This window comes from Cricetulus griseus, chromosome 3 (assembly GCF_003668045.3).
Source record: "Cricetulus griseus strain 17A/GY chromosome 3, alternate assembly CriGri-PICRH-1.0, whole genome shotgun sequence".
NCBI lineage: Eukaryota > Metazoa > Chordata > Mammalia > Rodentia > Cricetidae > Cricetulus > Cricetulus griseus.
In genome coordinates this window covers 61,432,946-61,446,989 of record NC_048596.1, presented here as the reverse complement: position 1 = coordinate 61,446,989, position 14,044 = coordinate 61,432,946, and the positions used below count along the sequence as shown (strand labels likewise).

General features: G+C 48.7%; 1 protein-coding gene across 1 annotated transcript in view; it reads left to right on the top strand.

The window, feature by feature from the left end:
• Positions 1-14,044, top strand: part of Inpp5a (inositol polyphosphate-5-phosphatase A) — a 189,267-nt gene that overhangs the window by 127,823 nt on the left and 47,400 nt on the right. Inside the window, exons 7-8 of the mRNA XM_027409069.2 lie at positions 6,264-6,316; positions 7,657-7,776. Of these exons, the coding sequence (XP_027264870.1) occupies positions 6,264-6,316; positions 7,657-7,776 (173 nt within the window). The remainder of the gene's footprint in view (positions 1-6,263; positions 6,317-7,656; positions 7,777-14,044) is intronic.

Here is a 14,044-nt window from a genome sequence, read left to right as displayed (position 1 = left end):
ACTTGCATCATAATTGTGCCTTGCATGAAACAATCATGGCCGTCTCTTGCCAGCCTGTGGCTTGGCTTCCCCATCCATTGTCTCCAGGTCAGGGATGTTTCCAATCTCTTGTCCTCTGCTGACTTAGGTCTATCCTAGCTCAGTTTCTTGGCCCTTCTGCTTCAGGCCTCCTGAGGGTGGAGGAGGGTGTCAGGGAAGGTTGCAGCCTTATGTGGCCCATATATAATGACACCTGAATTTGAATGTTGCTGATTTCGATGGGAGGACCTATAGATGTTCCCATGAAAAAGCCATGAGCCAACATGCCAGCTTTAGAGTCTAGCTAGTTACTGCTGAGTTTGGGCTTCTGCCCAGGACTCATCCCAGTTACCCCAGAGGTCTCTTTGGGATCTCTTTGGGTATCATCTCTCATTCAAAATGGCCAGGGCTTGAGGGGTCCAGGTAGAAATGATGGGTGCTGGGGCAGTTCTGGGTGGGCCTAGAAACCAGGGCTGGCTGAGGTAGTACGACACATGTCCTGTACTCTGGCTTCGAGATGTTCCCTTGTGGGCAGGTGGCGTGCACTGAAAGGTAGAGCTGAGCATAGGCACAGGGTGTAGTGTATGTTCCAGTTCCCTGGGGAGGCAGTGTTTGAGATACCCCCCCCACCAAGCATCTCTTTTCCCCCCCTTTAAATACTTCTTTAAACTACCTCACATACTGAGAAGTGTGGCAGATAGGCAGCCATGTGGGCCACATCCCACTAGAGTGAAGCTATGACTATATACACTGCCCGTGTCTTTCATGTGACTATACTGAGGCCCTCACCTGGCACTCCCCAGTAGGCTTCCTGAAGTCAGTGTCTCTAAAAGCCCCAAACATGCCTGGTCTCTGATGAGGCCTGCATTGTGCTTTTAATTCTTGGGTGTACAGCTGTATTATGCCTCTCCCATACTTCTGCACGTGTCAGCAGGCATGTGGTGTTCCCCACAAGAACCCAGTGTTGTAGCCTTCATCCCCCCACAACCATGTGTAGCCTCCCTGTTGTCTTATTCACACATCACTCCTTGAACTCCAGAGCTGGACCCCCACCACAGCTTCATCTGCTACACTGAAGACTCAAGATGTACGTCGCAGCAAAGTGTATCCTGAGTGGACAGGAGTAGGGGAAAGGCTAGGGCGATGGACATCAAATGAAAGGCTCTTGCAGAGTTGTGCCCCCAGTCCGAAGCAGCCCTCAGCCCTTGCTTATTGAATTCTTCCAAGGGCCTCCTTGTTCCTACCTGATGCCTCAAGGCTTCTCTGGCTAATGCTTTTCTTGCTCACTGAAGCTGGTGGCCTCAGGAGGCAGGGTCTGTGAAATCTGGGGGTCTTGCCCGTGCCCTACCACACCCAGATAGGGAGGATACTCTTTATTCTTGAGACCAGTTCTCTGTCCCCTCACTGCACTGGCAAAGTATGACATGCATCAGGACAGATTATGAGAGGCTGACTCCCTCTCATAGGAAAGGGACCACAGCCAGGGTCCATCCCATCCTGTACTTAGCAGACCTGGCCAGGACCTCATTCATGTTGTCTGCAGGCAGAGGAAAGAACACATCCCTGTTGTTTGGTTGAGACAGGGTCTCATCATGTAATCCTGTGTGGCTTCACAGAGATCTGACTGCCTCTGCCTCCTGAGCACTGGGATTAGGAATGTGCAGCACCACCCCTAGGAAATATCTTTGAAGAATGAACTCTCATCATGGAAAGGCCACAGGATGTCTTTAGGTGGGCCCTCGTCTTCACTTAGAGCAAGTTGCTATCCGTGATTATCAGCTGGTTACCAGACCCCTTGGTGGCTGGCTCCGGGGCCTGCAAGGACCATGACTACTCAACTGCGGAGTGTCTTGGGTTCTGTGTATCAACCTTATGTCATGGACTCTGCCAGTGCACTCTCACATTTCCTTTCATCACAGTAATCAACAGAAACAAAATGCCATTTTAAAGCCACAAACTCCAACACTCTCCGTCAGTTCTGTGGTGCTTCTTAATGCCTGGAACCTCACAGAGCACGCTGTGTTCCCCAGGTTAGGACAGGGCCTCCAGTGCCGAAATCACCAATGACAGCTCTGTTTAGACCCTCTGTATCCCCTCCCAGGCTTGCCCCTTCATGCCTTCTGCCAGGCCGCTGTTGCACCCAGCACATTTAGGGGAGAGAATTAGTTGAAGACTGATCTCTCTTTCTTTTATTGCCATCACTTAAGGATAATCTAAATGTAATTACTGTGATGGAGGCATAATGCAATTCCAAATAATGACGGCCCTCTGCTTCTAAAACTAACAAAACTTTCTCTGCTGATTTATGGGTGCTTCTGGCTCGGTATGAATTTCAAATGACGCCTCTGGGAGCAACACTCCAGATAACGCGAGGCCATTTTTAAAAAGCAGATTTGTGTAGTCGATCGGACCGAGTCATTTTTTTCCTCTTGGCCGTGGTGAGAAATTGGTTGTTACCATAGATCACAGGCCCTGCTGCATGTGCCCATGAAAGATGAATTAATTCCACTAATGCTCCAAGCAGGCCTTCCTCAGTGGGGCCGCTTGGTGATAACCTCCCGCATCCCCTCTTTTCTCTGCTGCGATTTATGCTCTCTCAGTAGATGAAGCTGCCTGGATTCGCAATCCATCTGCCCGCTCAAGGAACCCTATTAACAGGGGACTGAGCAGAGGCCACACGAGGTGAGCACTGTGTCACCCTCTTGGGCCTGTGTGGGTTCCGTTTCTGTGGCCATGGTCCCTCTAAGAGAGGAGAAGCCATGTGAGAGCCTGAGTGCCACCACCCCAGAGATATGAGAACCTTGCCATCCCCATCAGCTCAGAGGAGTTCGTAAGTGAAAGTTTCAGAAGGTTGTCAGTGAGAGGAAAGTCCCAGAACATGGCTCCTGATAGTGACCCATAATCAAAGTCAAGCTCCACCTACCCTCTGCACACTGCTCCCTTCTGCAATGGCCAGGTGAGAGCTCTGTAGCTGGGAGCTTCTAGGCCTTCCAAGACCTTTACTAGGGCCTGGGTTCCTGCCTCCATGCCTGTCTGTGTGGGCCTTCCCCACCCTCCACACCACAGTCGTAAGTAGGTGTGTGTGTGTGTGTGTGTGTGTGTGTGTGTGTGTGTGTGTGTGTGTGTTTACATGTGCATGTGTCAGGTCCTTTGCATGTGTTTGTGTGTACTGTACATAGAGGGCCTCCGGGAGGCTTCCTTTAAGGAGTCTCCTTGTCAAAAAGGCATCCAATGATCTCTTGATGGAGGATGGGGGGTGCTCCTGTGGGCTAATCCCATGTAGCAACTACCTAAGTGCTCATACTTGACCATAAAAGGGAAATGAGTTGTCAGAAAGATGGAACCTTGGTCCAGGAGCAAGGAAGTGGATCCCAATTCTGTTCCCTTCTTCTGGTCACTGGTAGTCTGAGAAGTTTGGAGCTCATTTCTTCCTGGTTGAAGGGAGAGCTTTGCTCTGCAGATCTCCTTTCAGGTCACTGAAGGGAGTGTGGGATGCTGAAGGATGACTGTCTTTTGAAGTAGCTAAGTAGAGCCCACTGACCCTTGGAAGGACAGAGATGCATCTCAGCTCAGACCTGGGACATGGACAAACCCAAGGCCATACACTGTGGGAGTGTCAGATGCCCTGGGTAGTAGCTACATCTTTCCATTCTGTCACAGTGTTGGCAATGAAGTCTGAGTGGTGATAGCTGTAGTGATCAGTGTGCCTCAGAGGCAAGATGTTCTGTAAATATTTTACCAAACTGTTGGTTTATACAAATATTAACTGTATTTTTCTTGAGATTCTCCTGCCACTTATGGAAAGTCTCACATCTAGCTAGAATTCTAATTGCAGTTATTACCAACACCTTTTTAGAAAAAAGTGCACTTTTTGTTGTGCATTCAATTAGAAATTGGTGTTGAAGTCAATGCTCTATTATGGAAATTTAATTTGTACAACAGTATATGCATATGTGTGTATTCAAGTTACACAAATGTATGTATGTGCCTTAATTTACACAAATTTGAAAACTAAGGAGAAAATAATTTCTGGTCCCTCAGTTCACAAATATCTTCCATTTGCAATGGCAGTGAAGCTGTTGTCCACTATATAACAGTAGACAAAGTGAAGGTGTTCAGTTTGGGGTCAGAGCTTGTAAGTGTGGCTGCAGGTGGACTGGGGATTGCTGCTTCTCTGGAGGAACTTTTGGGGCGTGGGGAATGACCCTAGGGTGGCTGATCTTCCCTGTGGAGCACACCGTTCCGTGTACAGCTCTATATGCTGTGAGCCTGTACGTACTGGACCTTGAGACAAGTGTAGGCCTGAGGGATGCATGCTGTGCTGCATACATGAACTATCAAAATGCTAGGAGTGTACTAAGTGCAGGACCACACAGCATGATGCCTGATCTTGGGAGAGATGGCCAGGTACCTTTGTACCATAAGTACATTCAGTGTAGATTCTATATTAGTTAGAATGGTAACTGTATTAGTTAGGGCTCTTTAGGGAACATAACATATAAAATAAATATCTATCTATCTAGAAAGGAGATTAACTAGAATGATTTACAGGATTACAGGGTGTGGTTCAGAGTGTCATGGAGTTAAACTGAGCTATTTCTGTTATGCAAAGGAATAAGATGCTGAGCACAAAACTACCCTACCTTACATCTCTAGATCCTCTTTTTGTTCTTTTAGACTTATTTTAGGTGTATGAATGTTTTATCGGCATGTATGTATGTGCACCATGAATGTTCCTGGTGTCCAGGGAAGTCAAAAGAGAATGCTGAACCCCTGGGAATTGGAGTTAAAAATGGTTGTGAGCCACCATGTATGTGCTAGGAATGAAACTTGGTTGGGTCCTCTACAAAAGCAACAACTACCCTTAACCGCTGAGCCATCTCTCCAGCCCCCTTTGTAGCCCTCTTAAGGCAGAGAATATTTTGTTAAAAATTAACTGAATTACCTGTGGTCACTTCTACCTCTGCCTGCCTGGGTACCACGGAGGAGATGCCTTCTTCCCTGGTCCTCTGCCAACCAAAAAGTACCCAAGCCTTTCCAGACTTAGCTGTTCTCTTCTGTCCCCGAGACAGAATACCAGGTACTGTAGAGGATCTCCCTCTGTGGGCTGCTCTCCTTAGGGAGATAAGACACTTGCTCCTGCCTCGCTTTTGTGACCCGGGGATGCAGGAGGAGCTCCTCTTTGCCCACAGGACTTCTGCTCCCAACACTGAGAGGCCATGAGGCAGCTTTCTTCTGTAGAGGTGTGTAAATTAAAAGTGAAGTAGAATTTGAAGTTCAGTTCTTTTATTCATATACATTGGGTGCTGGAAAGGCCATTGTCCCACAGGCAAGTATAATTTTAGCATACAGCCTCATGTGCCCAGCCTCCTTGTGTGCATGTGAGCAGTCTTGGTTAGCAGTGCTGCAGCAACTTTGGGACCGGAAGCTCGGGAGGCTCAGCAGTATATGGAAAGCTGTAGTCAAAAGCAAGTCCAGCCTCTTCCCTGCTCTTTTTCCCTCCCCTTCTCATGACCTTCTCTGCTTTCTCTACTTTTTTCATTTCAGAACCAAGCAGGGGCTTCCCAAACTCTGAATAGTGACTGTTTGTTTCGAGGGAGAGAACACAGGGTAGAAGTGACCACCCCCTTTCTTTAGTCCAGCCTTCCCTTAGCTGCTGTAGCCCGAGGACTAGGTAGTTTATCAACCACAGGAAGTTCTTCCCCAGTTTTTGATCCCCAGTCAGTGCAGGATCCAGGAGCTAGCAGAGTATCTGGTGAGGGCTGCATCCTTGTCCAAGGTAGGACCTGTCTTCCTGCCCTCTGCAAGCCAAAATACATGTTCCCATGGGACAGAAAGCGGGCAAGGGGTGGAAAGGCCCAGACTCTCTTCATCAAGCCCCTTGGCTAGAAGGCCCAGCCCTGGTGACAGGGTCACCTTTCAGAGGCCCCTGACTCTCAGTTCTATCGTATTGGAGGTCAGCTGTCAACTCATCAGGAGTTAGGGGACATTCAGACCACAGCACTGCTCTGCCTAGTAGCTGCTCTGCATATGGATGAACATTGCATGCTATATAACTGCTGGTAGTGACACTTAGAGCTAGTAGGATCATGAGTTTAAGGCCAGCCTGAATTGTGTAGCAAGGCATTGTCCCTAAAACAAGCAAAGCAAAGGAAGGAACGCCTCTTAGCTGTGCCATAAGCACAGATGAACCCTGTAGCTTCCCATTTCTGGGTGTTGTTGACAGTGTAACCTTTACTTTTCAGTGCAAATGGTCAAGAAAAGGCTTCATCAGGACGCGGTGGTGCATTGCTGACTGGTATGTTCCATGGCATCTGATTGACTGTCTCTTCTTCATAATTTTGAGAGTGATTTTTACCCTTCTTTCGTACGTGTTGCAAACATGTTGTCAAAGACTCTACTCACAAACAGGGACCCTGCTGCTCAACCTGCCCCATAACTCCTCTTTTGGTTGATGGGTGATGCCACATGGCACAGTGTTGTTTCCTATTCCTTGTAAGTTGGAGGGTCAGGTATTCAGTACAAACAAAGGCCAGATGACCTCTTATCCATCCTCAAGAATGACCTGTGTGTGCCAAAGTCCACTGCACAATTGAACTGGTGGGAAGCCCTCAAAGTTAAGCTCTTCAAAGACAGCCCGAGGTTATTGGGCACAGACAAATGAGGTCCTAGCTCCACTCACTTGTCTCAGCCTCGTCTTCCTTTGGATGAGCATTCTCCATAGTAATGCCTACCTTGTCCACCTGAAAACTGCAGAAGCATGGCTGTTTTCAGTTCCCAAAACAGAGTTGACTAAGCCCTGGCCTCTTTCAGCTGAGGTACTGGCCCAGGCCACTGGAGCTGGCCAGGACAGTGTCCAGAATGGACATGGGGGAGAGGAGCAGAAGCTTCCTAAGATAGAGCTAATGGCCCAAACCAGGAGGTGGCCAGCTTCTCCCTATATGGTATGGGTGGGTCACTTAGGCATGGAGCTAGTGGCTGAGTTATTGGGCTTTCCTTCACATTGCTGCTACAGAGAAATGGTGAAGTCCAGTTCCAGTGCCCTGTAGAAGATGCAACATGGTAGTATGCGCCTTTGGGATGGTATGAAGCCATTATCTGGTAAGGCAGATGGTCCATGCTAGCTGGAGATGACTAGGGGCTTCACAGGTCATTGGAAAGGCTGACGTAGACCCCACTCTGGCCTCATCAAGTCCGTGTGCATGAGGCCCCTCGGGCTGCATGTTCAGAGGCAGTGGAAGGACAGTTTTTCAGCCTGTTTCCATGCCCCTGTCTTACAAGGTCCCCAACAGTGGTTCATCCCTGCAGTGTGGGCTCTTGGGAACAGAGACTCAGAGGGAAGCATCCTTCTCCTTGAAGCTGTGCCTACAGCTTACAGGAAGTTCTATAATATTATCATTTTCTTTAAAGGAAAATAGTTCTAGTTTACTTGGCCAGAGTGATGTTTTATTGGAGATATAACTTAAGGTCTCATGCCTTCTGGCCTTGGGGGGGCAATACAGTGGTGACTAAGGATGGGTGCCCAGGGCTTTGATCCTGAACTGAGGAAGAGAGTGGGATACAGAGAGGCATAGCTCTGTCCGGGGTAGCCTGGGTTCTGGCTCTTGGCCATCAGGTCCCTTTCTTTGTTCATTACAGTGCCTTCGACTTGGTGAACATTCATCTTTTTCATGATGCATCCAACTTGGTGGCCTGGGAGACAAGCCCCTCAGTGTACTCGGGTGTCAGGCACAAGGCTCTTGGCTATGTGCTCGACAGGTAAGTGCTGTATGTACCCTAACCACTTCTGAGCACGGCTGAAGCTGCTCTGAGGCCACTTCTTGGTCTCTGTTTTCCGGTCTGAGAGTGGCCCTCTGGATTGTCAACCCATATGGAATGTAAGATCTCCAACTCCATGCACTGGCTGAGCATCCCCTGAGCAATGAGCAAACGGATGCACATTACCTCCCTTTCCTCCTGTGTTCTGTGGGAAAATGAAGGAAACTGTGCCTTGAAGAGGTGAGGGGAGTGCAAGGTGACAGTGTGACGTCTCAGAATCGCCATGGCTGTGTTTAATTGTAGATTCAAGAATGGTGATACCTCTGGTGCTCTGCCTGGGTCAACTCAAGGTTGCTGCCCAAACATGGTGTTGCCTCCTTCCTGCCTTTGTCTCTTCCCTGTCTAGCTGGCCTGGTTGTATTTCCTGGGCACAGAATGATCCCTGAGGAAGGGATGATGGCCTTAGTGACTGTCACCTTCTGCTAGGGGTCCCACCTGCCCTGGCTACCAGCTCCTTTGTATGTGATATCCTGTGTAATCTTGGGTGAGTCAGGACTAATGGGCTGTCATCCAGAGAAGATGGTGGCTCTGACTAATAGGATGGATCTGGACCTGAGTCCAGTGTCCATCTGACTTACAGCTAGGTATTCTATGAAGCCCAGTCTGGGAGACACACGTGGATCTAGACTCTGCTCCTTCCTTGTGGTCCTCAAGTTGATCCTTTTGCCATGTGATGGGGAAGGATCAACTCTGGTTGGCCTCAGTCACTTCCCACAGACCAGGACAGATGGACTTGGTTCTTCCGGAGCCTCACACTGTTTCCTGGAGGCCTGGCGCTGGCCTCACCTTAGAGCAAGAACAACACACTGAGCTCAGAGGAGAGGGAGTAGAGTATATGGGGTCTTGTTTGGCTTGGCTTTAGACTCCTTTCCTCAGCCCATCCTGACCTCTGCTCAGATCTTAGCCTCCCTCTAGCCTGTCTCTGGCCTTTCCTTATGCTCTTCCATACCCCATACCTTCACAGACACTTCCTGTCTGGTCTCCTGAAGTGGTCATCTATGAGTACAGGTGTTTTGCTGAGCAAAGGATTCTGCTATCCACAAATCACCAGCTGTCCCTGGGACAGTCATATTGATTGTTGCTGCGTCCCTGAGGGAGGACACACTGGTTGGGATGTGCCAAGCCCTGACCCAGGCAGGAATTAAAGAGTGGCAGATGTAGGACATTTCCTGAGCCTGTACAGGCTTTGTGGAAGATGTGTGCACCTGAAGGAAAAGCAATCCACCCAGGGTTCCCATAGAGACACTTTTGGTGACATGTAGCATGTTGTTCCTACACCATCAAATTATTGAGGGCAAAGCTAGCAGACTCCCATGATCCTGGGAGTGTGTAGATTTCTGCCCCAGCATGACCAGTGGCCTAGGGAGGTGTGTTGAGGGTCCATAGCATCAGACAAGGTCCCAAAGAATAGCTACTAGGAAGGTCCTTTCATAAGCCTTGAGCACAAGGCCTAGATCCTTCTTGAGCCTTGTGTGTGTGTGTGTGTGTGTGTGTGTGTGTGTGTGTGTGTGTGTGTGTGTGTGTGTGGTATCTGGGTGAGTATCAGCATGCTTATGCATGTAAATGCACACATGTGTTGGTGGGACTTGTATAGGGCAAATTTGTCCATGCTTGTCTGTGCTGTAGATCAGTGTGTCCCTAAAGTAAGAGGCAAAGCTGGGTCCTATGGACCATAGTATCACTGTAGGATGGGGCTGGAATTTCTGAGCACCCTACCAGCTCTCTCTTCAATGCATATTAGTAGTTTATTCTGTGAGTTCCTCCTTTATTGTCTTCATATGCTTCTGAAGCAGTGCTCTCTATACAAGATAGATAGAATCTCACTCCTGTGCCACCGTTACACAAGCACAAGGCTAGTAACCTCTGGAAACCATGCCATCACACAAGGGATGTCAGTCTATGGTGCTTCCACTGGTTCCCTTCGTTTGTTGACCTCTCACAGCCTCCAATGTAAGAGAGGGCTCTGGTGCTACTGGCATCATTCAGGTCCCTGCAGAAGAACCACAGATATGGGAAATGGGCCTGATGTTAATCCTATTGTTGCCCCAGTAAGAGGGCTTATCCTTAAAATCAGTATGCAGCCACACCCTTTCATCTGGAACTGATGCCGGAGCAGGTGCTGTACCACGCCTGAAGCCTGACCTCAGCACCCACTATGAGATACAGCTTAGGCAATTAGAGATAGGATCAGGTGCTTTGCCCCAACAAAGCATCCAGTTTCTGTCCATTCCCGTCTTCCCCACATAATCTATGAACCCAGAGACCCTCATCCTCAGGTGTCCTCAACTCATTCTTCCTGACAACTACACTTCACCAGCCCTTCCTTCCTTCCTTCCTTCCTTCCTTCCTTCCTTCCTTCCTTCCTTCCTTCCTTCCTTCCTTCCTTCCTTCCTTCTTTCTTTCTTTCTTTCTTTCTTTCTTTCTTTCTTTCTTTCTTTCTTTCTTTCTTGGTTTTTCGAGACAGGGTTTCTCTGTGGCTTTGGAGGCTGTCCTGGAACTAGCTCTTGTAGACCAGGCTGGTCTCAAACTCACAGAGATCCACCTGCCTCTGCCTCCCGAGTGCTGGGATTAAAGACGGTGTGCCACCACTACCCAGCTACCAGCCCTACTTTCAAGTACCTCTGGGATGGGCCCTGCCCAGCCGTGTTAGTGTGGAGGCACTGTGATGATGCTGCCCACTAGCTCCTGGAGTGGAAAAGTAGCTGATGCTGCCCCCATCAAGACCAGACTCTGAGGACAGCACTGAACTGATAGTGTCTCACCTCAGGACCATGTCTACATTTCCAGGAGATCGCTAGAGGCTCAGGTGGGGGCCCCCTGGAACCTCCCTCCTAGCAGGTTCCTCTGTGGTGGTGGTGTGTCCCTCCATGGGCTGCCTTCTGGGCTAGTGAATCAGCATCCGGCAGCAAGAGCCTTGTCTGGGTGGTTCTTCCTGCTGCTTGCCCCATGGCCCTTTCCCTGGGACCTCCCAGGGAGCTGGGAGCTGAGAGAGACCAAATGTCCATCAGTCCCGGTGACCATGGTCAGCTTGTCAGTGTGGTAAGGCATTAGAATGTGTCATTGCCCTACACCACCATGCCTCCAGAAAAGCAGCCTTGGGGTCTGGGGGCCACTTTTTCTGCATCTTTGCATTCCAATGAATGGCCTCTGTGGCGAGCTCAGCCAGCCGCAGATCCGGACCTCCGCAGTGTAGGGCTGGGCTGCTGGGCACAAAGGGGCACTCTGCAGGAGTGGTGAATAATGGCCCGCCCTTTCATCGGGAGGCTAACCTTTTGGCAGCCACCAGCAGACTGCATTCTACTGTGCTGATTGGGGAGGACAATGCTGTACTGGCCTTTGAATGGACACGCCACCAACAGCGCTGTATTCACAGCAGCACTGGGAACCGTGTGAGCATTGTCTGCAGGCCCCACTGAGCTGCAGGAGACAGTGAGGAGGCTGGGATAGAGAGGCTGGCTTCTTTGGTTTAATCTCTCTGTCCAGCCTGTGTAGGTCCCTGTCTTCGTCTGAGAAGACAGTCTTGCATCCCTGTCCACAAAAGGGAAGAAAGAAGAGGCACCAGTATGTCATAACTTTCCTCCAAATCTAAGACTACTCAGTTATAAAAAAAACAAGTCAAGAGCCAACGCTGACTCAATTCCCCAGGAGCCTCAGCTGTGAGTGGCATGCCTGCCTGCACTAGAACCAGTGCATGCAAAGACACATGTGTCCCTGAGACACCTGGGAGCCAGTGAGGACTGACCTCTCACTCTGGCCTAAGCAGCTAGAATTGCCTGGCTTTGCATTCTTTCTTTTTCTTTGCAAGTTTGTTTGGGGGTTTTTCCTTCCTTCCTTCCTTCCTTCCTTCCTTCCTTCCTTCCTTCCTTCCTTCCTTCCTCCCTCCCTCCCTCTATCCCTTCCTTTGGTCCTTCCTTCCTCTTTTGTTTTTTGAGACAGGAACTTACTCTGTAGCCCAGGCTGGCCTGGAACCCATAGTAATTCTCCTGCCTCAGTTGCCTGAGTACTAGTATTGCTCTCATGAGCCACCATGCCTGGCCAGCCAAGACTTCTATTATCGGATAACATGTCTATTCCTGTGTGAATTTTGAGTTTTTAGCCTTAAATATCTAGTTATGAAAAAAATTTGAAGTATTTTAGATTTATTTTGTATATATATATAAATATATATATATATATATATATATATATATATATATATAATATATATATATAATAAAATCACATGTGCCTGGTACTCATGGGGGACAAAAGAGAACATTGGATCTTCTGAGACTAAGTTGCCATGTGGATTCTAGTACTCCAACCCTGGTCTTCTTAACCACTGAGCCTGCTCGTTAGCCTAAAGTTTGTGTGTGTGTGTGTGTGTGTGTGTGTGTGTGTGTGTGTGTGTGTGTGTGTGCGCGCGTGTGTGCGTGCGTGCGTGTATGTATGTATGTATGTATGTATATGTATGTGCATATGTGTGGGGTTTTGTTTTGTTCTAGCCTGGAACTTGTTTTGTAGACCAAGCTGGCCTTGAACCGAGATCTGCCTACCTCTGCCATCTGAGTGTGTGGATTAAAGACATACACTAGTACACCCTGTTATGAAAGATTTTAAAAGAAAACCCACAGGTGGCTCTGAGAAGTTCAGGTGGGTTCAGAGGTCCAGGAAGTTGAAGGCATCTGTTAGGGCCTATGGATGCTGGAATGTCAAAGGTCCCCACCCTCCTGTGGCTCCAGGAGGTGCCTGCACTGGTCACTGCTGTGATACTCCTGACACAAGGTTAGCCCTTTGGGGGCACCCAGGGTGACTAAACTGGGACCCTGAGGCAACAACTGTGAGCACGCCCTGAAACCATCCCAAGTGCTCAGCCCATGAAATGAGATTTTCTTTCTGCCAAGTGACAGGAGCCTTCAGTGTCCCCTTTGAAATGTGGCCTGGCTAGTTCAACAGAGACATTTTTACATTACAACTGTGAAACCCTGGCATAAAGCACCCCTCTGTCCCCCCATTATTTTCTCACAAACACAGTCCATTGTCACAGTGCTGAAGTTAATTTGATCAACATTGGGACATTTAACTTTTATGTCCAGTGAAAAGAGTTGTTTCATGCTCATTTTAGGCATTCAAAGGAAATGATTGCCAGAAAAATAATGTCCCTTGGGACAATCCGGAGCAATTAGTTTCCCAGGGAGAGGCTATGTGACGCCGGCTGCCACACAGCCCCTCTTTGTCGCTTTATAGATGGTCATCCGTCAGCTGTCAGGCTGCTCAAAGACCCTCCAATCTAAATGTTTCTCTTTAGGCCGTTCCCAGAACTCGCCTTGCTGTTCAGTGAGCAGAAGAAAAGCACTGCGTCTCTAGGCAGAGGCGAGCTCCCCGCTAAGGATCTAGGTCATTCCGGAATGCTCTGGTGTGGCTGGCACAGAGCTGTTTCTTGCACCTCATTTGCAGCCTCCTGTCCTGGAGAAGAAGTGCAGGTGTTTCTGTGGGGTTTGCCTACAGCCTAAGTTTTGGAGGTCTCAGGGCACCCACTGTCTGGAGCTCACCCTGAATAGCACAGAATTCCCATAGTGAGTCAAAGGGCCCATGTATATCATCAGCCTGAAACCCCAAGGCCTGTGCCAGCATTGCCATGGATTCCATTGGGAGCATGGTAGCTAGGACATGTCAAGTCCAGTTACAGAGGAGCGAGATGAGTCTGTGAGACCAGTGTCTCAGATGATTGATGAAATTTGCAGTGTGTTCTTCATTTTACTAAAAATGAATCCAGGTGTCAAAAGCCTATAGAAGGCTAAGGCTAAGATGAGAAAAATCACACACCTCTACTCAGTGCATTTTACCTTTCTTCTCTTTTCTGAAGAAATAAAACAAAGAAAGGTGTGTCTGTGTCCTGAGCCTCAGTGGCCACACAGTACCACCTGGATTGGATTCAGTGCTTGGGTTTCTTTGCATGCTTCTGTGATTTTTTTTTTTTTTGTCTTACAAGTTGTACATCTTTTTATTTTCTGTGCCTCAGGTTTAGATCATCACACGTGTGTAGGTGTGTGTGTGGTGTGTGTGTGTGTGTGTGTAGGTGTGTGTGTGTAATAGGGTGTGTGTGTGGGTGCGTGCGTAGATGTAGTAGGGTGTGTGTGGGTGCATAGGTATAGGGATGTGTGTGTGTGTGTGTGTGTGTGTGTGTGTGTGTGTGTGTGTGTGTGTGTGTGTGTGTGTGTGTATGTTT